Source organism: Nycticebus coucang, chromosome 4 (genome assembly GCF_027406575.1).
Source record: "Nycticebus coucang isolate mNycCou1 chromosome 4, mNycCou1.pri, whole genome shotgun sequence".
Lineage (NCBI taxonomy): Eukaryota > Metazoa > Chordata > Mammalia > Primates > Lorisidae > Nycticebus > Nycticebus coucang.
Window position 1 is genome coordinate 143,958,861 of NC_069783.1, and position 27,041 is coordinate 143,985,901.

The following is a 27,041-nucleotide window of genomic DNA, read 5'->3' on the forward strand; positions in this document are numbered from 1 at the left end:
AAGGCCATTCATATATTAGTGTAGAGCAGTGTTTTTCAACCCTTTTTTATCTCACAGCACACTTGAACCTATACTTAAACTTCCACAGCATACTTAAATTATGTTGATCCAAACAAAGAATTAGAAAAGGACATGCTTACTATGCTTTGAACTTCTTTCAAAAGTAATTTAATTAGGGCAGCACCTGTGGCTCAAAGGAGTAGGGCGCCGGCCCCAAATACGGAAGGTGGTGGGTTGAAACAGCCCCAGCCAAAAAAAAAAAAAAGAATTTAATTAATGATCTTTAAAAATGTTTGCGGCACACCTAAGATCCTCTCATGGCATGCTAGTGTTCTGCGGCACACCGGTTGAAAATCACTAGTGTAGAGGTTCCCAAACTTGCTCAATTCCTGGCATCCCTAGTGTGTCTATAAAATGTTTACAGCACCTCAGGTCAAAGGTTGCATTTAGTAAACAGTTAGGTCCAAACCTCTTAATAAGTATTTATATGTCCTAACAACTTAATGGCATTTGAAAACAGAAATACATTGAAGGAAAATACCACTTTTATTCTTATATAAGTACGATTACTTACTAATGGGGTGTGCGCACGTTTTAGGTTTGTATAACTTCTCAAGCCTCGGTAGCCGATTGAACACTACCACCTTCGTTTTCTGCTCCATGTTGATTTTCACGTAGTGCTTGCTTTTTATCATAGTGACCACTGAAAATCTAGCTTGCAAAAATGCAAAGGAATTGATAGGAATGTCATGCCCTTTGTGAACTCACTCCAGCTAGCAGTTGATGTGGTGCTCAATAAAGGCGAGTGTTTCTGTGTTCCCCTCAAAACTTACATATTCCACAGTGCCCCTGTGAGTTCACTGTAGCACTCTAAACTATCTCAGCACCCACAATCTTAGTTGTTCTGTTTTGGGCTTTTTCCCCCCTCTACAAAATAGTTTCTTTAAGATTAATGTTTAAATTTAGAATTTCTCTGGTTTACAGGTCTGCATTTTGTGTGACTCTTGATAAAATTATTATTATTATTATTGTTATTTTGCTTTTTCATCCTTCTCTCTCCTCCTTTCTCCTTTACTCTCATTATTACCTCCTCTTTTTTTGTATCTTTATGCATCTGCTGTGTGCCTGGCATTGCTTTCACAAGTTCCGTTTGTAGTAGAGGGGAGGAATGATGTCATGTTTTTTTAAGCACGTTTTGTGAACCAACCTCATTTGATCCCCACAGTGACCTTGAGATGTAGCTGCTCTTCTGACAATCCCCATTTTACAGATGAGGAAAGTGGGATCTGGAGGTACAGGCCTCCTCCAAAGTCTCTGCTTCCAGATACCCTCCCCAGGGGCTAGAAATGTATCCCCAGGCTGCACACAGAAGGAGGCTCATGATATTTCGCCTTCTCCTCTTTCAGAAATGGCCGAGCGACACAACACCAAGCAAGTCCTGAAGCTGGCCCAGGACCTGGTGTACAAAGTGCAGACCCTGATTGAGAACAAGTGAGGGGCACCTCGCCCGGGCAGTGCCAGCGAGCCACCCCCTGCCCGTCCCCTGCCCTCTTTTCTTCCCTGCCAGAGGCTATCCCTGAAGCCAGGGCCTGGCGTCTGTTCAAGTGCACTGAGTTCTGTGCAAGAGAAACTAACCTGACTTTGGCTGCTGGGCGGATGGGGTCGCGGGGTATCCCTTCAGTTCAGCCTTAAACTTTCCGGGGTTTGACCAAAGATTGCCTGGAAACGTCTGGCATTTCTCCCTTGTGGGAGCTGGGGGTTGTTGGTGCCGTTCCTGGTCTCCAAAAGGATGTCCTTTTCTTCTTTCTCCATCTTTCCGAGCTGTCTTGTCAGATGAGACTTTGGGAGGGAATTTTTGCTTTGAAATTGGTGTAGAAGAAGTCTATGGGACTCTCTGCACTCTGAAAGGGCCCTTGGGAGATGTTCCAGAACATGGCCACAGACTGGCTCTGAGCAGGGTCTCTCCCCATCAGTATTACTGACATTTGGGGCAGGTGATTATTTTGAGAGGGATTGTCCTGTGTATTGTAGGATGTTGAGCAACACCTCTGACCTCTACCTATAAGATGCCAGTTGCACCATTCCCTATCCCTACCCTGGTTGTGACAAAAAAAAAAAAAAAATGTCTCCAGACATTGCCAGATGTCCCCTGCAGGGCACAGTTGCCCCTATTTGAGAACCACTGGCTTAGAGGAAGGCTACAAATGTACCTCCCTCCCCACTGTCTTTGGGTCCTGCCCAAAGAGGTCAGGGCAGAATCCACATCCTGCTACCTTTGTCCAAGGGAGGACCTTGCCTCTTCTTCCACATACTGAGTCTCGGAAAGGCATGTGTTTGGTGAAAGCCTCTTGATCAAGGAGGCTGGCTTTTCTCTAAGCTTACTCAGGACCTAGAAGGAAAAGGAAGGCAGAGGTCAGCCAGCGTAGAGTGTGGTATGTGTTTTCCTTAGGAAACACCTGCTGATGAACCGGGGCCAGGGAACAGCTAAATCTGGGAACGGCCACCTCCACATCTTCACACAGAGTCACCAATCCACAGACTGCACATGAACTAGTTTACTCTTTCTGCCTTCCTCTCCCTTTAGTAGAGCAGTCTTGACAATTGCTCTGTTCTGAGAATGGACCCAGAATAGGAGGAAATGGTGGACACCGGGGGAAAGGGTCTTTCCCAATAGACCCTCTAGGGTGCTGAAAGAATGTCAGGTAGGACTTTGGAGCGGGGACGAGATAGGAAATGCAGTCTCCTGAGGTGTTTGCAGAGGGGCAGTCCTCCACCCAGAGCAAACCAGGATGGAAGGCATCCCTGCCCTGTGTGCTTGTCAAGCTATCTCTCTGCTGCAGCAACTGCAGCTTCGTCTGAACCCCCAGCCTCTGCCCTGAGAGGTGCAGGTGGGCAGAGGCCATGTGGGGCCTTGCTCGAAGAGAACTCCCTCCCCGGGAGACTTGAAGCTACAGTAATCTCACCAGTCCCACCTCTCGTTCCACCTCAGCAAAGCGAAAGGGACATAGTCAATGTTCTTGCTACTGTTACAGTTACATCTGCCCCCCCGGCCCCCCAGCTTCCCCAGATAGGAAGAAAGGTGCAAAAGGCCCCTCGGGATGAAAGTCCTATTTTGCCACTCAGCAGTTCTCTACAGAGGATGTTATTTTAGCAAGACCCAAGTCTCAGACCTTCTGATTCTTTATTTTTTTAACAGACTAGTCTTAAAGTACAGCACAAGATGTCTTCTCTGCCTTCTGTGGTGTCTGGAGAGCATCTGTGATTGTGATTTGGAATAATTCATATATATTTTGTTTATCGTGCTTATTCAGATTTTTGTACATGGTGTGTCTGTGTCCTGGAATTGGATGCGTGGGAATTGTTCTGTGTATGGAGTGCCCTCTTTTTTCCCAATGTGCCCCATATATCTTGTAAATGTTTGCTGAAAAGTTGTGTCTATATAGAGAGAAATATATATAAACAGAGAAATAATGTCAATCTGCTTTTTTTGTTGTGGTTGTTGTTTCATTATTAGGGGTTTTTCTTAATTTTTTTTTTAATTGGGAAGAAAGAAATGTTTGCTTCTGAAGACTGTGTTCCTTCTCTTCCACCTTAGTGACCCCAGATGGGGGTCAGCTTCTCATGACGGTTGTCTGGCCTTTCCCCAGAAAGGTGAATCACTCCACATCCCTTGTATCAGTCAGTTGTTACCACAGTGATGCTGCATAACAAACCACCCAAAACACAGTGGTTTAAAATAGCCATTTATTTACCTCATGATTCTATGGGTCAAAAGTCTGGGCTAGGTTCAGTTAGGAGGTTCTTCTGGTCTCAGACAGACTCCTTCATGCATCTGTGGTCAGCTGATGGACAGATAGGCATCTCCATTTCTGATGGCTGTTGGCTGGGCCAGTGGAAGAAACGAGATCATGTGACTGTCATCCTCCTGCAGGGTAGCTTTGGCCTGTTTGCATGGCTTTGATGACAAATGGCATGAAAGGAAGCAGAAGCAGGCACTGCCTCTTACCAGCCCAGCCTCACTGGCATAAAGTCATGACTGCCACATTCTGTTGGTCAGAGCAAGTCACATAACTGAGCCTACAATTAGAGGTGGAAAAAAAGATTCCACTTCCTAATAGGGGGCTTTGAAACATTACATTGAAAAGGAGCATGGATACAAGCAGGGAAATAATTGAGGCCACTTTTGTAAACTGTCTTCCACATCCCCCAAGGTCTAGTGCACCACGGGGGTCCCCAGTCAGTCAGTCATGTGACATGGGAGCATACCCGTAAGTAGCCTCTCTGCATCCTGACTGCTGAGCTAGCTGACCTTTCACCTCTTTCACCCCACAGACCACACACCCGTCTGCTAGGCATCTCTGGTTCTGACTCATGGCTGCCATTCAGAACCACAATCATCAGGCAATAGGGACCTGTGTATGGATCTTCACCTCCAGAAGTTTCTAAATATGGCCTGCCTGATGGAAATGTCTGGTTTTCAACTACAAAATTAAAGCTTGATTTAATCTAATGAGCACCCATCAAAACTTCAGGTTGTATATAGAGAAAGTTAGATTTCCAAATTATGCCTACAAAGTAGCAGAGATGTACAGATGACATCAGGTACCTGGATGTGCCCCATCACTGCTTTCTTGGAAGATTCCCAGCAGAGCTGAGTGTGAAGCCACTCACAGAAGCAGCCCAGTGGGATTTGCCTTTGTCCTTTATCCAGCCCATTTGGGGGCTCTCTTAGTTGGAAGGTTTGCTTCTTCCTGAGGGAAGTTTCTCAGAAGAAAGACGGGTCCTGGTGTTCCGACTGTGCTTTGAGGTCCCCAGTCTCATTTCTCTGACTTCATCCTTAACTCGGTCCATGTGGCCCTCCTTCTGGAGGATTCCACTATGGCTTACAGCCACCTGGTACTGCCAGACCCGGGGAACGTCAGAGCACCTGTTGTGTGTGCACAAATGGCTGGTTACATGCACTGTTGGCCTCTGGTTATTGACAATGTATTTTATAGGGAAAAATCCCAGGAGAACATTTTTGCTTTTTGTCCAGACTTTCCTAAGCACGTGCATCTGAAGTAGACGTGAGAAGATACATCTTGACTCACGAGGCATACTGTCCTGACCTAGTGGGGATCGAGCGGTCTCGGTCCTGTGCCCGGGTGCCGTCTGCGTCGTGGCCGCCACTGCCTCCCTCTTCCTGCTCTTCCTTCTCCCCCTGCTTCTGCTTCTCCTTGTAGCAAAGAGCACTTGAATAGAGTCTTGTGCCCACATTTTCTACCTGAATTGTGCTGATTTTCTTTTCTTTTTTGTTTTTTTGAGATAGTCTCATTATGTTACCCTCGGTAGAGTGCCGTGGCATCACAGCTCACAGCAACCTCCAACTCCTGGGCTTAAGCGATTCTCTTGCCTCAGCCTCCCAAGTAGCTGGGACTACAGGCGCCCGCCACAATGCCCAGCTAATTTTTGTTGCAGTTGTCATTGTTGATTAGCTGGCCCAGGGCCGGGTTTGAACCCACCAGCCTTGTTGTATGTGGCTGGCGCCGTAACCACTGTACTACAGGCACCAAGCCAATTGTGCTGATTTTCATTTGGAAAAGACAGCAGGGGGAAGGCCCTTCTAAGCCATCTACTTTCTTTTCGCCTAGACTAGAGCTTTCCCTTTGGCTTACAGGGGGGTCATGGGGCAGTTGAGAAGCACTTTCCTACAAAGAGTTTGGGGGGCCCTCACCTTCCATTGCAGAATGGGTGGAAACCATGGTAAGCCATATTCTTTCATCGCCTTTCTTCCCTTCTCTCCTTCTCTCCCAGGAGTCCAGGGGGAGGGGAGGTGAGGGTGTAGTCAGGAACAGTGGTGGGAAGCAATTTAGTTTGGGTTGGTTTTTATGTTTTTGGTTGTTAAGAGACAAGAGTCTTACTTTGTCACTCAGGCTGGAGTGCAGTGATACTCACTGTAACCTCAAACTCCTGGGCTTAAGCCATCCTCCTGCCTCTGCCTCCCACATTGCTGGGACTACAGGTGCAACTGCCCCTGGCTAGTTTTTATTATTTTTTTATAGAGATGGAATCTCACTATCTTGCCCAGGCTGGACTCAAATTCTTGGCCTCAAGCGATCCTCCCCTGTCAGCTTGGAAAAGTGCTGGGACTATAGGTGTCTAGAAGGAGATTTTCTTCTCTTCTTATCAGATACTCTTTTGAGTTTGACAGACATTAGACCCATTAATCAAGGAGGCTTTCTTCTTGGAGGACTTAAAGGAGAATTAAAATAAAAATGACTTTCTCACTGCACTGACTAAAATGTTGTTTATCCTTGTCCACATGTTTGGTGAGCCATGATTTGGGATTCCAGATCTGCTATCGATGGCTGTGTGGCCTTAGTTTTCACGTCCATGAAATGGGGATAACGACGCCTCCCTTGGTTCTGGATTTACTTCTAAGCCCCTCTTCTGGGGAACCCTGGTCCCTCGGCAACACTGGGGACAGAGTTGGAAACCCATTTCCCCACAGTTCCCATCTCAGGTTTTCTGGTGAGTCTTTGTCTTTTTTTTTTTTTTTTTAAGAGACAGAGTCTCACTCTGTGGCCCTCGGTAAAGTGTCCTGGCATCACAGCTCACAGCGACTTCCAACTCTTGGGCTTAGGCAATTGTCTTGCCTCAGCCTCCCTAGCTGGGATGACAGGTGCCCACTACAACACCCGGCTATTTTTTGGTTGCAGTTTGGTCAGGGCTGGGTTTGAACCCGCCACCCTTGGTATATGGGGCCGGCTCCCTACTCACTGAGGCACTGGTGCCACCCATTCTGGTGAATCTGTGAAACTTAAGAGAACATGAGTCTTTGAAACTACAGAGAACTCAGAAGGGGGTGAGCGCTGAGCCCTGTAAGGCTAGTCTTGAAGAAACACTGGAGTTAGGTGTGGTTAGGCCATCAATTCTTGGCAAGAGGAGCATCCATGCTGAGTCTGCAGTTTGCATCTGATTCTGCTGAGTCAGGAAAGGGCCCCCAGGTCTCCTTTTTTCGTTACTTTCAAGCCACTGGGTACATTAACAGCTTGCTCCCAGGACAGATACAGACTGTAGAGCAGTGATTTTCCACTAGTGTGCCACGGCCCGCTGGTGTGCTATGAAAGCTTCTTAGATGTGCCTCAAAAATTTTTAAAGATCATTAAATTATTTTTGAAAGGAGTTCAAAGCACAATAAGTATGTTCTCTTTTTTTACTCTTTTTTTGGATCAACATAATTTAAGTGTGCCATGGAAGTTTAACTAAGGGTTCAAGTGTGCTGTAAGATAAAAAAAAAAAAAGGTTGAAAAACACTGCCCCAGAGGAACACAATTTGAGGTTCTTTAAAGTGCCAACTTGATAATCCATTTCTGACTGTCAGCCTAGCAGAATTCCAGTAACAGGAGCGTACGGTTCTGGACACTTTCCATTACATTAGGATGTGGTATTAGAAGCCTCCACTATCTTCCTGGCATTTTTTTTTTTTTTTCAGATTTGTGAGCACGATGATTTCTAGACTTTGTAGGTACAGGGCTCCTTTCAAACAACAGGTGTCCCTTGTTTTAATGAAAAGAAGATAATAGAGAAATGTCTCTATTGCAGTTTGGTCAGGGCTGGGTTTGAACCCATCTAATACCAAATAAAGATGGAGTCTTTCTGTAAATGATTTTGCTTTATGGGGTAGAGAATCACTCCTTTTGGCATTGCTGAAACAGTTCAAATGGAAAATTAAGGAACACAGGGGCCATTACAGGAGAGGAAGCAGCACATACCAAATGCCAACAGGTGACCATACCCTTAGTTTGGGCTGCTACTTGGTGGCTTCCACTTGCTGTTCTTTGTTCTGGAAACTTCCTAGGGCTCAAGGAACAGTCCCTCATGAGACTGATTTGCACTGAGGTGCTTCTAATGATATTCCAAATAAACTGCTGCATTTGTAATCCATTTGAACGCTGTGTGGTGGCTTCCTGGCTATTCTATTACTTTACCAAAAAAATTTTTTTAAACTCTGTTTTTGCTTATTATTCTTTCTGAAAGATAAATACAAGGTGAATTCTCTGTTATTTGTATGTCTTCAGAGTAATAGAATCACTCCTGGGGCAGCAGGTGTTTATGGATATTCTTGGGTGAGCATTTGAAGCCAAAAAGAATTTGATGAAGGTGAGCTGGTTGTGTGGGGCAGAGCGAGCAAATCCAGGTGTTATTTTGCTGGGTGCACATCCCAGCTCTTCCACTGATCTGCTGTGCAGCCTAGGGCAAGTGACTTTACCTCTGAGCCTCAATTTTCACTTCTGTGAAATAGGGACAATAAAGCCTCCCTTAAAGAGAGAGCTGGCCACTGACTGCTTCTGTCTGCTTAGCATCCTTCCTCAATTCTGGTACCAGCAACCACCTTCCCCCACCCTTTAGGAAACTCTACCTACTCCACTATAATTATGGGCCTTCTAGTGAGACTGCCAGCATGCCTCTCCCAGTCAGTGTCAGTGATGGGCACATGCCCAGTGCTGGCCAATCAGACTCCTCCTTAGATGAGTATGTACCAGAAGAGGAAAAGGAAGTTGACTCTTTCTTCTGGGGCAATTAAGCTAGGGGGAGGTCAGCCTGGAGCTGCCTATGACCCTGTCTCCTGCAAGGAAGAGTTCAGGAATGGCTGGATCCAGGTATTCAAATGCAGTCCTTAGAGGTCCATCTCATGGTTCTGCTCTCCTCCATGCCGGCATGCAGGCTTCTAATCAATCATTCTGACCGGACTGAATGTCCCGGAGGGTTCATTTGTCCACCTTAAAGACCCTGTGGCTAGAGAATAACCCCCAGGGAAGACTGGGACTTCTAAAGGAGGGCAGTGGGTCAGGACAGGCAAAACTAACAGGTGGACGGCAGCATCCTTGGCAGAGGAAGCAGCACGTGCAAAGATACGGAGGTGTCAGAGGCCTCCCAAAGCTCAGTGCATTGTGGCTGAAGGGAGTGGCACAGGGGTTGGGTGGTGACAAGAAAGAGGCTGAAGAGAGTAGCTGGAACTGGGCTGTAAAGAGCTTCATGTGCCCCAACTAAAAGTTTCCACATCATTGTGATTATTTGCCCTTAACTTCCTCAATCCCCCATCCCAACACTGACACAAAGTCTTGTACTTATAGACACTTACTAATTGATGGGGAAATGAATAATTTTCAAATTCTCCAAGAAAAGGGGGGCATTATAAAAAGGAAAGGAAGATAAAGAGAAAGTGTACATCCCCATTAAAAGATTTAATAATTAGCCTGACATGATGACACACGCCTTCAGTCCCAGCTGAATCCTTATTGAGGAGGCTGAGGCAGGAGGATCACTTGAACCCAGGAGTTTGAGGTTGCAGTGAGCTGTGATGATGCCACTGGACTCTAGCCCAGGGCAACAGAGCAAGACTCTGTCTAAAAGAAAGTAAAATAATAAAATAAAATATTTAGTATTTAAGTGACAACCACATACTCAGAATTGGCCTAGACACTTTTTATAAATACATTTAACTCCCACCACAACCCTGTGAGGTAGAGATTATAATAATAGTAGCTAACATTTATTGAGTGTTGTGTGCCAGACATGGTGCGAAGTGCTTTACTTATATAAAGAAACTGGAGTTAATTCTCAGAGCAACCTCATGAGGTAGGCATTATTTCAACTTTCATTTTATAGAAGGGAAAACTAGGGTCCAGAGAGGTGAAGGGTCTTGCCTGAGGTCACACCACAAGGAAGCAGTAGAGCTTGGATTTGAGACTAGCTATGTGACCATTTCATACAACTCTAGATCTAGCACTCTTTTTGCTTCTCCTGGGAGATTTTTATTTGTTCATTTCTGGCATAAGGATGATTCTCTCTGTGTTGCTGGAGAAGATGGTCATCCCCTGGATGCTGGTCATGGTCACACGAGGCCAGCTGATCACAGGCAGGAGGCTGGCCAGGACTGCATTGAAAATGGCAATCACATAGCCCCAGCCTGGTTGGCACCTTCCACCATGGTACACAGAGGAGCCTTCACAGACTGCTTTGGCGAATGGGGAAGCCAGGCTGATTGGGAAAACCAGCAGGCCCGCAATGGTGGCAGTGGCTGAAAATGACAGGAAGGAAAGCTACTGTGTTGTCTATCAAAGGGCACCGGGCTAACCTTCCATCCCAGGATTCACTCATCCACCCACTAGCAACCCCTCTACCACCTCCCCATCCATTCATTCACTTATTTAGGGGCTCATCGCTCCTTCAATCCACTCACTCACTCAGCTACCCTTCTACCCTCCTGCCTATCCACTCATCTATTCATTCAACCATAATCTTACCCACTTCTCCCCATTCCTCCATCCCACCTATCCGGTCATTAATCCATCTGCCTACTTAGCCACTTGACCCACACTTAATCTTCCATGTATCCAGTGATTTTCTAATCTACCCATCTTCCCTATCTACCCACCATCCATGTGCTAAAATATCCATCTATCCATCCATCAGTTCATCCATTCATTCTTCAAAATTGTAGCAGTGCTGTAGTGGGCATTAATGATACTAATGAAGTGAACCAGACACCTCCGTGCCTCAAGGCACTCCTGGTGGTACAGAAGAGTCGGATGCCCCACAGCCTCCCCGGGTGTCTCCAGCCACACTGGCCCACTTTCAGTTCCCTGTGTATGTCTTGCCCTCTTGTCTCCCTGCCTTTGCCCCTGATCTTCCCATTACCTGAAATGCCCTTGTCCTCTGGTTAACTTCTACCCATCCTTCCACACTCAGGTCAAGAGATACCTCCTTGAGGAAGCGTGCCTCAACATGCTGCATGCACTGAGTCAGATGCCTCCTGGAGTTTTTCTTACCACCCTGCGCTCATCCACGTTGTTCCAAATATCCAGTGAGTTGTAACCACCTAATCCTCCCAAGCCCTGCCAACTAGACACTAGAGCCTAGAGCAAGGACCGTATCTCTACCCATTGACTCAGCAAATTCCAGTGACCTGGAATTACTGGATATCTAAGATGTGTGGAGCACTGTGCTAGGCCCTGGTGATAAGAAGGCACATAGACATGTCCTTACTCTCACGGAGCTGACATTTAGTGGAAAAGAGTGGACAAAATTCAAGTAGGTAGATAAGATATTTCAGGTAAGTAAGATGTGCTGCAAAAATAGATAAAGCAAGGTAAGAGGATGGAGATTATAAGGAGAGGGAAGCTCCCTTCACTAGAGGTCACGGAAGCCCCCCGTGGAGGCAGTGATATCTGACCAGTGCCCTTAATGAAGTGGGGTGTGAGATATGAGAAGATCTGGAGAAAGAGAACTCCAGGCAGAGGAAGCAAAAATGGGGCGTGTGAACAACAGAGCAAACCAGGACGGCTGGAACACACTGAGCCTGGCAGAGTAGGGGAGATGCGGATGGAGAGGGAATGGGGGCAGGATCATGTGAGCCATCTAGGCCAGGTAAAAGAGTTTAGATTTTATTCTCAGGGTGATGGGAAGCCACTGGAGGGTGGATAAGTTGAGCTGACTAGCATGATCTGATTTCAGTTTCCAGCGTGTGGCAGACTCCAGGGGGAAAGGGTGGCAGCAGGGAGCCCCGTGTGGAGTATTGCTATAATCCAGGTGAGAGAATTAATTGAATGAGGGTTGCAATCAAGACTTAGGCCACCGCATCCGAAAGCTATGTGTGAGTTAGAGAAAAGCACCTGAGGCTCACAGTTTAGTAAGTACAGCATGGCCAAGACTTGAGCATCTCCTGAGCTCTTGGATGTGCATCTTTGTGTAGTGCACAACATGCCTGCCCAACCATGGTGGCCCAAGGGGGACAGATTATTAGGACTGAGTTGGGTAAGGGCATGAATGGGTGGCATTAGGGATGCCATCTCTTCTTTCCCTCAATTTCTGGCTTGTTACAGGACCAAGATAGTTGACAATCCTCGGATTTATCTCTGAGGTCTGACCCAGAAGTCCAGACTCTGTTCATAGGCTCATTCATTCATTCACTCATTCATTCCATATGTCTACAGCACTTAAATATGTGCCAGTGTATTTACCTGCCACTGCCTGCACCCCTGGCATGGGGCCACTGACCCTGCTTGGGCACAGCCCTTTGGGGGCCAGGGCCCAGGACAGGAGGAGAATTGCATTGAAGACCAATAGCAGCCAGCCTCTGAGAAGCATCACAGCTGAGACCTGCCAGAGAGAAATAAGAGGAAGGGTTTTGGCTGGGACCAGTGGATGCTGCTGCTGCTTCTTAAATGACCAGCATCTGAGTCCTCACAATGTCCCCATGAGGTCTATTCTATTATTATAACCATTTTACATATAAACAGAAGTCCATGAAATTGTCATCATTTGCCTAAGGACACACAGCAAGTTAAATGGTAGAGCCAGAATTAAGATCCAGACTGATTGGCTACCACACTATAACTTTAGTAAGTACCTGCTACATGTCAGGATCACCAGGAAAGGCACCTGGTGGGTGTTGTTATACCACCTTTGCAATGATCAGTTTTGAAGGCTATACATTCTTCCTTAGAGGTACCAAACTAGGAGTCCTTACCCATTTTCCCCATTGTTGCTCTTGGTAACATGCATCACAACAGGGACTTAGCTTTCATTTCTAAACCTAACAGTGCTTAGAGCGGTGGCGAGGTAGGTGTGCACAGGTTGTACACTGCGCAACTCTAGGAGATACCTTTGGGGTTATCATAGATTTGCATACTGATTATAGCTATTTCCCAGCAGATGGCAGTATAGTGTCCTGAAGAAGGGGTGATATTTCCTATGCACAGAGGTGCTGTATGGGCAGGTGACTGCCTTGGGAATGCAGGTGGAGCCCAGAACTTGGCATTTTTGCAAAGATCTACAGGTGTTTCTTAAAGGCTGTCAGGTTTGAGAACCTGTCTCAGTTCAAAGGAGAGACTAAGGGTGAGTTCACAGACACTGGGACACCCAGGTAGCAAGGAAAGGCCCTTCACATCCCATTCACTGAGCTTCCCTCCTATGATGGGTTGGACTGTGCCCCCAGAGGACTCAGGAATCAGTGAACCCAGGTCTCACCTTCCAAGCAAAGTCAGAAATATCCTTGAGGGACCTGAAGGTCACACAGCTCTGGTTCCAGCTGTCACCTTGAGGCGAAGAGCAGTAGGTGAGGACACCAAAGGAGAAGGTGTGTGTCTGGAACCACGCAGGGGAGATGAGGCTGAGGGCTGAGATGCAGGTAAGGGACAGCCCCAGAGCTGCCCACACGCTGCTCACCATTAGGGAGTATTGTTGACCTAGGTTTCAACCAGCAAGATTAGTAATAGAGACCACCAGGGCAAGAGGTGAAACAGGGACTGGCAGATCCCCATGACCCCAGCCAGGAATCTGCTGCTAGGGACAGACCCTAGGACATTAGCCCCCCCTTGAGCCTGTAGTTGGGTGGGGGAGACACTTTGCCCTAACAATTTCTGGAAGTAGAATAGAATAAATGTTAGCACTTACAGACCTTTGAACAGATCTCCACCTTCTGCATGGTAAATCATCATCACTGGTCCAACAAGGCACCTCTCATGTTTCATTCATTCATTCATTCATTCATTCATTCTGCCCATCAAGCCTTCTCTACCCAAAAGGGCTGCTTCTACTGGGGTTGGGGGGAGCATGCCTTTTTAAAATTCACACATAATGCTGTTTCTAGCAGCCACCCTGTCCAACAGCTAATGCCTCTTAATCAATAAGACTTTTTTTTATTTTTGAGATGGAGTCTAACTCTGTTGTCCTGGGTAGAGTGCTGTGGCATCACAGCTCACAGCAACCTGAAACTCTTGGGCTTGACCAACCCTCTTGCCTCAGCCTCCCTAGGAACTGGGACCACAGGCATGTGCCACTACACCTAGCTAGTTTTGTTTTTTTTTCCTATTTTTAGTAGAGATGAGGTTTTGATCTTACTCAGGTTGGTCTCCAACTCCTAAACTCAAGCCATCCATCTGCTTTGGCCTCCCAGAGTGCTAGGATTACAGGTGTGAGCTACCACACACGGCCCAGTACCACTGTTAATTCTTTTATGTGCGTTTGGGGGTATTTTTGCAAAATTGGTGTTGTATAATACATGTGCACTTCTCACGTATGTAAATGGTATGACTTCATGTTTTACCTTTGGTTTCTACTTCTGGCATTAAGCATAATGTTTTTAGGGTTTGTGTTGTCATGAGTATACCTATTCCACCCGTCCTGGTCCGGGTTCCTACAGGCAGAGCCCAAGGGCAACCTTAGGGGTTAGGATTTCATCACATAAATTTTGGGGAGGATATAAATATTCAGTCCACCAATGACATGTCTGAGCTTAGAAGGCAGTTTGATAACAGCAAGCCTGTCATTGATGGCTGGAAGGGAGGCCTGGAGGGGTAAGCCTGCCCAAAGACTCCCGGAGTCAAAAGCAGCTACCTGCCAACTATGCCAAGAGCATCTACTCAGACTTCCCAGACCACTGGGTTATATACCTTGGGTTTCACTTTATCAATCTAAGCCTGGCAGCACTTTAAATGTGGCAAGAATTCTTGGTTTGGAGGCCAACCAGCCCTGTACTATTTATTTACCAGCTGTGGGACCTGGTACAAGTTCCCCATTGCCCTGGGCCTCAGTTTCTCCATATGTACAAGAAGATTATAAATCTCTGGGGGCAGAGAGTATTGGGTTGAATCACCAAGCAGAGAGATGTGGTGGAAAGAGGCAGAGAGGCCCAAATAGTCCCCTTCCCAGCTGTGTGAACTAAGAAAATGGGAATACTCACCATTTACCACTCTCTGGAAAATGGGAGTGGGAGTTGTTGTGAAAGTTCTGGGGAATAAAATGCAAGTGTGTTGCAGGGAGAGGGGCAGAGATAAGCCTGAGAAGGTAGGTCAGGGTCAAGTTGCATGGGCTTTTTACTCCGGGATTAGAAAAACATCCTGGCTGCTTGCCAGCAAGTGAGATGTGCTCCCTTGAGTGAGAGAGGATGGTTTTCGTTGTTGTTTTTTCCCCTTCTATACTCAAATCAGCCTCTCCTTTGGGCTGGTAGCATCCCGAGGGGTGTAATTCCAGCCAGGAAGCTGGGGATAGCTGAATACACGTAGGCTGGTGGTTTTGCCTCTCTCAGGCTACACCAGTGGCCCTCTAGGTTTTTCTGACCTTGAAAGGAGTTTTGTTCTTTAGATAATGCTCAATGTCACCTGGGAAAATCATGCCAACAGTCCAGGTGCCCAGAAACCTAAATGAGGCATAATAACCTGAAACCACATCCGGCCAAGCTCCAATTAGCTGGAATCCACCTAAGGGAAGCTTGAAAGGAACTAAATCTTTTCTCCTCCTGCTCAGTACTTAACTTTTAGTAGCAGTCAGCAATTCCTGAGCATTCACAGGCCCCATTCTAAGCACTTTCAGTGCCTCTTGCATGTAATCCTCATGGCCACCTGATGAGTGCAGATTCTGTTATTCTCATTCCCATTTTACAGATGATAAAACTGAGGCTCAGGAAGTAAGTGGTGGAGCTGGCACTCAGGGAATCAGGCTCCAACTCTGGGCCCTAAGCCCAAAGTGGTATTAAAGTTTAATTTAAAAGCCAAATACCAATAAAAAAATAATAAAATAAAAGCCAAATACCCCAGTGGGTTCCCAGGGCTTTCCAAGGTTACGACATGGTCAGCTCTCCCACCCGCTGTGTCCAGGGGGCCTGGATGATTCCAGAAGAGTCATATTCAGCTACAGGCAGAATCTTAGGAGGAGAACTGTGACTCAGTTTAGAAGTGGCTGCTATACGGACTTGGGCTTCCATGTTCTCAGTTTTTAAAAGACCAGATTGATCATTCATTTCTTCTACTTTGACGTGCCCAGCCCGGTGTGACTCCTTAACCCTTCACCCCTGGGAATACAGTGATGACCAGAACGTAGTCCCTGACTTCAAGGAGTTTAGAGTTTTGTGGGCAAGACAGACAAACAGGATATAACAATATGTCCATCCATCCATCTATCCAACAAATGCTTACTGAGTATCTACTGTGTTCCAGGCACTGGTTTAGGTGCTAGGGATTTGGCAGTGAGGAAAACAAAGTACCTCCTCCTGGAACTTCCCTTCTAGCAAAGGACAGAGTCGGCAAGGAGATAAACAAGTCAGAATATTATATGCTGCATGTTAATGGTGCTCTAGAGAAAAATGAAGCACGGAGGCGGAGAGTGAGTGATTGGGAAGTGGTCATGGAAAACCACAGAAAAGGTGAACTTTGAGCAGGGACCTGAGGGCGGGGTGTCAGGGAGGGAGGAATATTTCAGGCCGAAGATGGAGCAGGTACAAAGGCCCTGGTGCTTGGCATGGCAGAGGCTGGAAAAGGTGAGGACTGAGAGAGCGGGGGGCCTTGCAGGCTTTGGCTTTTCATTTCTGAGTGAGATGGAGAGTCTGTAGACAGTCGTGGGCAGGGGTATGACGAGACCTGCCCTAAGTTTTAGAGAGAGCACTCTGCATCAAGCACAGTGGCTCATGCCTACAACTCCAGCACTTTGAGACGCCATGGTGAGAGGATCACTTGAGACCAGGAGTTGAGAGAGCCTGGACAGCATACACAAAATAAAATCCCCCATCGCTAATCAAAATACCATTTTAAAAGTTAGCCAGGCATGGTGGTGCACACCTGTAGTCGCACCTACTCAGGAGACTAGAGGATCGCTTGAGCCCAGGAGTTTGAGGCTGCAGTGAGCTATGATAACACCACTCCAGCCTGGGTGACAGAACAAGACGGGCTCCTGGGTGGGGAACAGGTCGAAGGGAAGGCTGGAGAGAAGCATTCAGAAAGCTCCTTGTCAAGTCAGGTGAGCCACAAGGGTGGATCAGAGTAGGGTGCAGGAAAGGCAGGCAAGGGAAAGGGGGTCCGATTCTGAATCTATTGTGAAGGACAAAGGTCAAGTGACGTACTGACGGGGTGGCTCCGGGCAGGAGGGAAAGCAGGGAGGCAAGCGCGCCTCTAGGGTCTGACCTGGGCACAGGGGACCGCGGAGCCACCATTACGCCAGCTGGGGCACCTGCAGGAGGAACGGGTTCACCAGGGGAGGGGGCGACTCTGAGTGTGACATTGTATGAGTCTAGCTTGAGTTGTGTACTTTTGCTGCCTTTTGATCAGCAGGTACATCCAGGTATATGCCTGTCGTATGCAGGTATGTGTGTGTCTGTATGTATGGACAGATGTAGACAGGCACAGCTCCAGACCACAGGAAAGCCCGGGTGATGCTGGGGCAGGCATGGAGAAAGGGCACTTGATCCAATCTGGGGGGTCCAGGTGTTGTCCAGGCTGAGACCCACAGACGGCCAAGCTGGGCCTGGGGAGGACATTGACTTGCACCTCTCGTGTAAGCCTCCCTTACACAGCCAGTCCAATTCTGGTTCTCTTCCAGCCTTTGTCACAAGTTGGCTGTGTCTCCTTGGAACAAATTCTATGATGGCTCCGAGCCTCAGTTTCCCCATGTACAAAACTAAATCTATGTCCTAGACCCGTGGGACTTAACCTTTTGGAGGTGGTGCTTTCCTTTGAAAATACGATTTAAAACTATGTTTGCTTTCCCTATGCAGATTAGAACGCACAGTGCACACATACACACACACTATTGTAATTTCAGAGCTCATGGACCGCCCCCCCAGCCCATTATGGACCTTGAACTATCCCCTGGAGCTGTTCCAGTTTCCTCTCCTCCCCCATCCTGATCGCAGATCACTCTCCCCTCCAGACTCCCCGCACTTCAGGTCAGGACCCTCCAATGTGGACACTCCTGCTCAGGGTCCGGCCTTAGACCCAAGTCTGTGACCTCATAAAAGGTTATTTTCCCTTTGGAGGAAACATTCAGGTTGCAGAACAAAGCCGGGCGTGTGTGATAAGCTGTTCTGAGGGTGTGTGCCTGTGTCCTTTCCAGTTCCTTAAATCCAGCCTTTCACTCTGGGTGGGCAAAGAAGGAAAAGCCAGCCCCAAATGGGGACGGGGTGAGGATACTGTGTTTTCCGGCAGGAGAAGTCACACAAAGGGATTAACTGAGCTACAATTAAGCACCAGCTGGAGAAAACTTTGCCACCGTCTCCGCTACCTTTCGCCCTGGTAATTCTAGTCCAGGGAACTGCGTGCATGTATCTTTGCATTTCTTTTGTTTGTTTCTTTTTTTGAGACAGAGTCTCACTATGTTGCCCTAGGTAGAGTGCTGTAGCGTCACAGCTCACAGCAACCTCCAACTCTTGGGCTTAAGCGACTCTCCCAAGTAGCTGGGATATAGGCGCCCAGCACAACACCCGGCTATTTTTTGGTTGTAGTTGTTATTGTTGTTTGGCAGGCCCAGGCTGGGTTCGAACCCGCCAGCTCTGGTGTATGTGGCTGGCGCCCTAGCCACTGAGCCTCAGGCGCTGAGTCTACCTTTGCGTTTCTTGAAGCTTCTCCTGCTATGGAACTCCCAGAGTCAGACACTGTATCTTAAACGTCTTTATTCCCAGCATCCATCCAGCATAATACTTGGCACAGACCAGGTGCTTGTCTTGTCTTTTACTGCAAGAGATGAAGTGCAGCTCAAACTGGCTCAAGGAGAAATGAAAAAATTATTGGCTCACATAACTGAACATTCTCTGATATGACTGGATTCAGGCACAGCAGGATCCAGGTAAATAAGCAATATCTTCAGGATCTCTCTCTCTGCTCTGTGTTTTGCTTGGTTGGCTTTATTCTTAGGCAGATCCTTTCTAACTGTGTTGGCCATCAGTGGCTCCAGGCTGACATTCCCAGACTCAGCAACCCTAGAGAAAAGAAAACTCTTCTTTGCAGTTACAGCAAGTGCTGTGATTAACTCTGTCAGATGTGGATCACATGCTCAGCCATGGACCAATCATGCGTCCAAGAAAATGGGATGTTCTGATTGGCCTGACCTACGTCCTGGGTCATAGCATTGGGGCTTGAGGTTTGGGAATTCCGGTAGCATAGGAATGCCATGAGGCTCACCTCCCTAAACCACATGGACTGAGTTTGGGGGATGGGGTCATTCCCAGGAAGAAAACTGAGGTGCTGTTAGCAGAGGAGGGGGAATGGATGCGGGGCTGGTGAGAACAATGTTCAGGAAATGGTGATATGACTTGAGCTGGTGCTGTCAGAAGCAGGAGGCTCCAGCAAGTTACATGCAGAAAACTTGAGTGAAGCCTCAGACACAGGCTCAAGTCCCAGCTCTTCCACCTACATTCGGTGTGCCCTGGTTGGGGGCATCTCTGCCTCTCTGGGCCTCTGTTTCTCCACCTGTAAAATGAGGGCATCTGGAGTGATGACTCTCAGGGTTTCCTCCCACTCATTCCATCATTCATTTATTAATTTTTCCTCCCACTCATTCCATCATTCATTTATTTTTTTCTCTTTTCAATTGCTATTTGTTGTTGAAGGGATTTGGATTCAGCCTAAACCACACCTCAGTTTTGAGGTTTACTAGCTGTGTCAGGCTTTACTGGTGCACCACTCAGCTGTGCCCAGCTGTGGCCTTCCTGGCCTCCCAGCAGCACTGGACACAATCCAGCCTCCCCTCCCTTCCCCTTGCAGGCATTCTGGGTCAGTTGCTGCAGCCACATGGCCAGGTAGGCCTGAAGTGAGGTGGCCTGCATCATGGCTCAGGCTCCCAACACCCCCGGGTGTCAACCAAGCTGACCTGCCTGGACTCTTTGAAGGAGAGAACTTTGGAACCTCCTCTTCCAGGCTCAGGTGAAGCTGTGCATGGAACTGGCTATCCCTGTGGCTTCCTGGAGGTGAAGGCAACACAACCCAGCTGTGAGAAGCAGCTGGGCCCAACCATGACTAATGGTGAACAAGTGGTGAGAGGTATCAGCCCATGACACTTTTCATCTCTGCAATAGTCTGTTTTCCCTTCATTTCTGCAGTGGTCTGTTTCACATGGCTTATCCAGAGACACCATGAATGGAGGAACTCCAGCAGTGTTTTGTGGAGACACTGTGGCCAGCCCACTAAGGCATGTCTTGTATTTCTCTTTCTTTCTCTCCCTTTACCCTTGCTGGGCTGGGATTACATCTCCAATAAAGCATTAGCACATATTGCCTTAGGCTCTGTTTTCCAGGGATCAGCCTGAGATACTAGCTGTGTGACCTTGAGCAACTTTCTTAACCTCTCTGAGTTTCTGATCCTTCATCTATAAAAGGGAGATAATAGTGCCGCATCTTTCACAGGTGTGGTATTTAACAAGACAGCACAGGCTAAGTACTTTCATTAGTATCATTACTGAATCAGGCACTAGGTCCTATCATGTGAAAACACTTTTTCAACATTGACTGCCGTGAATATTGTCAACTGGGTTTCAGGTACTATGCTAGTCTCTTCTCTCAAGGACCTAGAAAGTGAGAGAGAAGTAATTGTGAAATTATACTCAGTCTAATCAGAGTTTAATGGAGGAGGGGGTGCACAAGACTAAGAGGCTGTGACACCTAATCAGTCTTGGTAGTTAGGGATGGTTTTTCAGAGGAAGAATCTAAGGTCTGAGGGACATGTAGTTGTTAACCAGATGGTGGACAGTCAGAGGGCAAAGTATTCTTAGCAGAGGGCATGGCATGGGCAAAGGATTTGTGTTGAGGGACAACATTTCAAATATACTGGCTCTCCCTCTCATGAACCAGGTAAATTACAGGAAAAACAAAATGGATAAATATGCACCAACAAAAATGCATAAACGGGCAGCACCTGTGGCTCAAAGGAGTAGGGCGCCAGCCCCACATGCCGGAGGTGGTGGGTTCAAACCCATCCCTGGCCAAAAACTGCAAAAAAAAAGAAAAGAAAAAAGAAAAGAAATGCATGAACGTGGTCTCTGCCAAGGAGTGTGTGGGTTGTGGAGCTGTACAATTCAATACAGTAGCTATGGCAGCATGTGACTATTTAAATTAATTAAAATTAAACAAAATTTAAGATTTAGTCCCTCAGTTCTACTGACCTCATTTCCAGTGCTCCATTGTCATTTGTGGGCAATGTTGGACTGTGCAGACATAGAACACCTCTATCACTGCAGAAAATTCTATTGAGCAGAGCTGCCAAAGATTCTGAGAACAGGCAGTCTAATCAGGACAGATTTCCTGGAGAAGGGGACAGAAGGGCATAGAAAAGAGGTTTGGGAAGGTCTCTGGGTGGTGGCATTGCCTTCTGTCCTCAGGAAGAGAAAATCCAGAGCTGACAGGAGGGGCGGGGGTAGTGGCTGTAGAAACAGTGTACAACCTGACACCTCTTTGATCAGGGTACAATCACTGAGAGGGAGCACACAGGAATGCAGGGGGAACCCGCTAAGGCCAAGCTGAACTAGGAAGAACCACCCTTTCTGGGGCCAGGAGGACGCTGGGAGTTGCAGTTTGGCACTTCTGGACACACACACCCACCCAAAGCTGGAGAGGGATGGAAAAGCTGAAACACTGGACTGGGCTGGAGGACATCTTTTTGGGCAGGTGGTCAAGGCTGGGGACACATCTGGGTTTGGGGGCCTTGCAAGGGTGAGGAATGGGCCTAAGGGAGAGGTAGCAGGATGACTAATTCCCTTCAGTGTTTATGTTCTGAGATAGAAAGTGCCATGACAGAAAACTCAGTTGTCTGAGAAACATGGAATATTTAGTTAAGCAGAACCTTCAGCCCACTTATTCTTGTTCATGGGAATTTTCCCACCAGAGATAAGACGTTCTCTAGCAGGTGTGTCCAACCTTGTCTTTTCTCTATTACACATTGGAACTTCTTCTCTGGCCATACAGTATATACACAAGCACTAGGGAGAGCTGATTAGCAAAAGAAAAAGGTCCGGCATACTTTGCAATACCACAGACAAGCAAAAAAAGTCCTCACGAGATCAGTGTGCAGCTCAGGGGCCACAGGTTGGACACCCCTGCTCTAAGGTTAGGGAGGAGAAGGAGCAGCAGGTTATTCATGCACCCAGCATCTATTCATCCATCACCTACTGTGTGTGGAGCTCTGCTCTAGGCACTGGAAACCAGGGGAGTGAATAAGAGACAAAAGTCTCTCCTTGAGAAGTTCTAGAGAGAAGAGCAGACAATAAATGATTTATCTTTGCTCATGTAACTAACATACATGTACCATATAAAAGCACCACTTAAGGTGGATTTGAGGGATTTTAATTTTCAATTCGTTCCTGACCTCACAGACTTCTCTTGGAAGTGGGAGTCACAGGTAAAACCACTGGGTTTGGTCCTATCAATTATTATGCTCGAGATATCCAGATGATAAAGGAGACCGTCCTAAAACATAAAAGACTTGATGGAGCCTCTGCCTCACCATCCCCACCATTTCTGGATTTCATCACTATGGGAGAGTCTGCTAGGGAGCCTCAGGCTGTTGATAAAATGGGGGTGGAGATCCCAACTTCAAAAAGGTTGTGGTGGAAAAGGATGTGCAACGGGAGCCGCCCTTGTGCCACACACACACACACACACAACATACCTCAACAACTTAAGAGAAAGATGAGGCAAAAGGGCTCCTGTCAATTCTGAAGCCACACAATGTGAAGTTTTTTTCTCTCTCTTTAGTGAAATCTAGCCAACTTACAATAAAGGCACATATGATTTTAGGGCCTCTGGTTATTCATGCTTTGCACATCTTCCTTAGGAGGACATGTCACAAATGCAATTCCATTTACTCATGCAATTGTTTTTTTCAATATTTGTAAGCTTCACAAAGCCTGGATCTTGCCAGCAGCTTCACCGCTATGTCTCCAGCACCCGATGTACAGTAAGTGCTTAATAAAGATCTGTTGAATGAAATTTGTAAAGGATATCAGAACAGGCATTTTCTGTTCCAGGGGTGACCTATGATTCTGTCAACTCGTCCGCAAGTCTCTATAGCCATGACCCCACAACCCTTACCCTAGCACAACAGCAGGAGGCTTCGCACACAGTAGGCGCCTGTGCTTGCCGCGAGGGGGCGCCAACGCCTCGCGCAGACCTTGCCGCTCCCGGGCAGGCGCCCGCAGCCCCGGCGATTCGCTGGATCAGACTTTACCAAGCGCTGGGCTGCATTAGGCTTTGGGGGCGCAGACCTAGATGGTGCCTGCGGATACTCCGGGGACCGTAAGTGACGTTCCTAGTCGGACACACCAGGGTCGGGATTCGAGGGGCGAGAGAGCTTCCGGCTGGTGTGTCCCGGGAAGACTGCCGACCTCTGACCCGCCGGACAGTCCCCAGGCCCAGGCGCCAGGCAGTGGCTCGGGTCCTATGGGCAGTGCTCCACCCCGAACCCCTCCGCGCAGGCGCCGCCGCCGCAGTTCCCATGGCGACGGGGGCGCGTCCCTGCCCCAGGCCCCGCCCCCAGCAAGCTAGGCTGCGCGGGGCCGCGGGCGGCGCGGGCAGGTGCCGCGGGCTGCGGGCAGGTGGCGGCGCGGCGCGGGCCGGAGAAGGCTGCAGGGTAGGTTGCGCAGCGGTCGCGGGGGGTGGGGGCTGGCCAGTTGCCCCCAGTCCTGACCCACCAGGAGTCAGGGGAGGCAGCCGAGGGCGAAGGCTGCCAAGTTTCTGCTCGGCCGCGGCCCCGAGAGAAAAGTTGGCAAAGTTGGCCAGGGAAGAGGCGGGGACCCGGCGGATCTCTCTGGGCTCTGGATCTGCTGGGAGGGAGGTTGGAAGTCGGAGAATCTGTTTCTCGAGACTTGGGAATGGATCCCGCGGGAAGATCCCGCACAGGGCATCCAATGGATCCCGCGCCATCTGGCTGGCGACTAGAGAGTCGATCCAAGAAGGGGATCAGGCGGCGGCGGCCTGGGGTCCCCCTGGATCCCCAGCCAGGAGTGAGGGCGTAGAGTGATTCCGGGCGGGGAGCGAGAGGATCCCCGTCTCTCCTACGCCGGTCTGATCCTTGAGAGTGGATTCCAAAAGCAGATCTGGTGGCCGGGAGCTGAGGGATCGCTGGGGATCTGGAATACCCAGCTTGGCGCTGCTAGGATCTAGACATCCGTGCGGGTTGAAGGCCCCGGAGGTGGACAGTGGGGCGTTAGTGCGACGAGCGAGACTGAGCCCCGGGAGAAGGGAGCACAGGGACAACCGGGGGCATGAGAAGGGCAGCGATTGGAGCCCACGACGCCTGGGCTGTGGCCGCGTCCTCGGGATCAGGCCTGCGCTCCGCTGCGCTGGTCTTCTGTGGGCAGAGGCGCCCGGCTGGGATTCAGGCAGTGGCCTGCGTGCAGGCAGGCCGGCGTGGTCCCCGCCTGGGTGGCAGCGCCGCCCGGGGACACGGGTGGGCCCCTGGGAAGGGAAGCTGCCCATTGACCCCCACCCCAGCCTGACCTTTTCACACCCTACTGGCACACAGTCGTCTGGGAGCAGGGGCACCGCGCCCTGAAACCCTGCTCTCTGTCCTGGAGCCGGCTTGCCTGTGACCTCCGCAGGCCGACTAGGTGGCCAGGGCTTCCTGCCGGTCAGGCCTGAACTTTCTCTAGCCCGGAGCAGCCATTACCTTTTGCAAGGAAAAGGCTGTACCTGTTGCATGAAGAAAAAGCTTTTTCTTTGCAGCTTCTTCGTGACCTTGGGAAAGCACTTAACCTATCTGAGACCAGATTTCCTCCCTGGGCAAAATGGGCTTAGGGAAGGGGGAGGTTCACAATTCCTCTTCTAGGGGGCTGGTGGATGGATCCCTATGATTCTATAGTAAGGGTTCTATAAATATTAGTGCCTCTCTTGTTCTAGCCCTTCCTTTTCATGTCCCATCCTCTGGGGTTGCTCTCCAGTAAGCCAGTGAAGGCTCCAGAAACCCAGCTTGCTATCTTTTTAAACTGCAGGATTAGAGAAGTATTTAACTTGACCTTTCTTTCAAATGGGTTAATTGCCCCTCTGATTCCCCCCTTGCAGAGAGAATCTCTGAGATTTGGCTAATCAGTAACCAGGACATTTGGACAAGCCTTCTCCCCTGGCCTGGCTTTCTTGCTACTAATCCATCAAGGCTCTTGGACAAACATGCCTTCATCCCTAGACATTGGCGCCTCCTTCCTTCCCCTTGCCAGGGAAGATTCCCCAGGGAGTCATGCAGACATAAGCTGGGATCTTGGTTTTGGGGAGGGGGGAATCCTTTTTAAAGGATTTGCATGCTTGACAGGGGTGCCATTACCTGAGTGAACTGCAGAGTTGCAGTACAGTGTCTCGGTATATGTTTCATCTGCAAGCATGTCAGTCAGAGTTATATTGAGTATCTACTATGTGAGAAACACTGTAGAAATGCTGTGGGCCAGGGCAGTCCAGGATCTGTCCTCCTGAGTTACCTTTTGGCCGAGGAGCAATCGATTAGATTGCCCCTGCAATCTAGTATTGATTCTTGATGTTGGGGATGTAGCCCTCATCCCAGATTCTGAGACTGAAACCCTCCCATTCCCACCCATGGGAGTCCTAGGGCCTGGCTTTTGTTCAAGATTGACCTTGGCAGGAGAATGGTGGAGCCAGCTGTCGGGCTTGAACATTTCTCCTCTCTCAGTAATGCTAGAATACATCTTGATCGACACAGAAAAAGAGCCTCAGAGGGATATTTTGTATGTGCATTCATTCATTCATCCATTTATAAAATATGTCAACATGCTATCAAAGAGGCTAGCAGTTGCACCTTTAAGGGGCAGAGACTTTGTGAAAATAGGCAATTGTCTAGAAGGAGAGAACCAGGAAAATGAGAGTTGATATGAACCATGAAATGATATAGTGAACAGAGAGTTTAGTTTCTTGGACAGTGGGGAGAAGTTTGGAACAGCTTGTACAGTGCCAGGAGGCAGGAGGGTGAGGAGGGTGCGTGCAGGGTTGGCACATGTTGGCCGGGGCCTAGCCGACCAGGCTTAGTGGTTTGTACTTTATTCTAGTGTAGGAGGGCACGGTGGAAGGTTCTCTGCAGGTGAGGGGTGGGGTTGGATTTTTTTTTTTTTTGGCAAGCTTGCCCTGGCTGGTGCAAGGGGGATGTTTTGGGAAGGCCCGTGCTGGGAGACTGGGGCCCAGTAAAGAGGTTACTAGAAAAATCCAGGGAAGAGACTATGGTGGACTGGACTTAGAGGCAGGACAATGGCTGACAACTTTGATATTGCTCAGTGAGGTATTTAGAGAGCCATGCAGTCTGAAGACCCTTTCTTCAAGGTGTAATAGTCTATCTTGAGAAGCAGACCCCTTAGGGGTGGTGGCCTAAATTTTGCAAGTATCAATACTTAATTCAATTAGCAAACCTGCCTGAGCACCAATTATCTGGGAAGGCAGTGGGGTTCATTATACTCATTTCAGAGATGGAGGGCTCAGTGGTGTAGTGAGGTCTTTTTTTTTTTTTTTTTTTTTTTGTAGAGACAGAGTCTCACTGTACGGCCCTCGGGTAGAGTGCCGTGGTGTCACACAGCTCACAGCAACCTCTAACTCTTGGGCTTACGCGATTCTCTTGCCTCAGCCTTCTGAGCAGCTGGGACTACAGGTGCCCGCCACAACACCCGGCTATTTTTTTGTTGCAGTTTGGCTGGGGCTGGGTTTGAACCCGCCACCCTTGGCATATGGGGCCGGCGCCCTACTCACTGAGCCACAGGCGCCGCCGAGTAGTGAGGTCTTTAGTAATCTCCAGTGGCAAAGCAGGGATTTGAACTCACATCTCATTTGCAACTTGCAGATGTTTGGAGTCAGTGTGATTGAGTAGTGGAGAAGAAACAGAGGATGGTGGGTTCAATTGGGGTGCAGAATGGGTAAACCCAAGGACACTTCCAGGAGGACGAGGCAAGGCTAGAAAGGAGGGAGCCAGCCATGGAGATGAGGGGACAGACCCTGGCCCTGCCCCTTCTTGGCTGTAGCCTTGGGCATGGTACTTGTATTGAGACTCTACTTCCTTATAGGAAGCCTTGTATAAAGGGCTCATGATAGGATATTCCCCTCTGTCAAACTGTGGTTATGAGTTTAATGAAGCAGTGAATGGAGAATGCCAGGCAGTGTCCCCATGGGTCTATACACGCACAGTAAATGGTGGGTATGATTATGATCATTATAGCTTGTTGGCAGGATGTGTTCTAGGCAGATGGTGCCTCACTCAACCTGGTGTGTGTGTGTGTGATAACCAAAGGTTGAGCTGAGTCTTAAAGGATGAGTAGGA

General features: G+C 48.5%; 3 protein-coding genes across 6 annotated transcripts in view; 2 read left to right on the forward strand and 1 right to left on the reverse strand.

Moving 5' to 3' along the window:
* SGSM1 (small G protein signaling modulator 1) overlaps positions 1 to 3,956 on the forward strand; it is an 82,260-nt gene extending 78,304 nt beyond the window's left edge. The window contains 1 exon segment of the mRNA XM_053589265.1: positions 1,407 to 3,956. Within this exon segment, the coding sequence (XP_053445240.1) occupies positions 1,407 to 1,495 (89 nt within the window). The 3' untranslated portion in view covers positions 1,496 to 3,956.
* Positions 3,957 to 9,797: 5,841 nt separating this feature from the next.
* On the reverse strand, positions 9,798 to 15,265 carry LHFPL7 (LHFPL tetraspan subfamily member 7). 2 transcript variants are annotated; one of them, XM_053589297.1, is made up of 4 exons: positions 13,445 to 15,265; positions 13,015 to 13,131; positions 12,006 to 12,144; positions 9,798 to 10,063 (listed from the first exon to the last, which is right to left on the reverse strand). In XM_053589297.1, the coding sequence occupies exons 1-4, from the start codon at positions 13,469 to 13,471 to the stop codon at positions 9,798 to 9,800; spliced, it is 549 nt and encodes a 182-aa protein (XP_053445272.1). In that variant the 5' UTR covers positions 13,472 to 15,265. The 2 variants fall into 2 exon arrangements, with proteins under 2 accessions (XP_053445272.1, XP_053445271.1); XM_053589296.1 differs by lacking the exon at positions 13,445 to 15,265 and having other exon boundaries at positions 13,015 to 13,215.
* An 8,010-nt stretch (positions 15,266 to 23,275) lies between these two features.
* The window catches only part of KIAA1671 (KIAA1671 ortholog), a 216,437-nt gene continuing 212,671 nt past the window's right edge, over positions 23,276 to 27,041 (forward strand). For all 3 annotated transcript variants that reach the window (XM_053589236.1, XM_053589240.1, XM_053589238.1), the window contains exon 1: positions 23,276 to 23,369. The gene's annotated coding sequence lies outside the window, so the exon portion shown is untranslated. The remainder of the gene's footprint in view (positions 23,370 to 27,041) is intronic.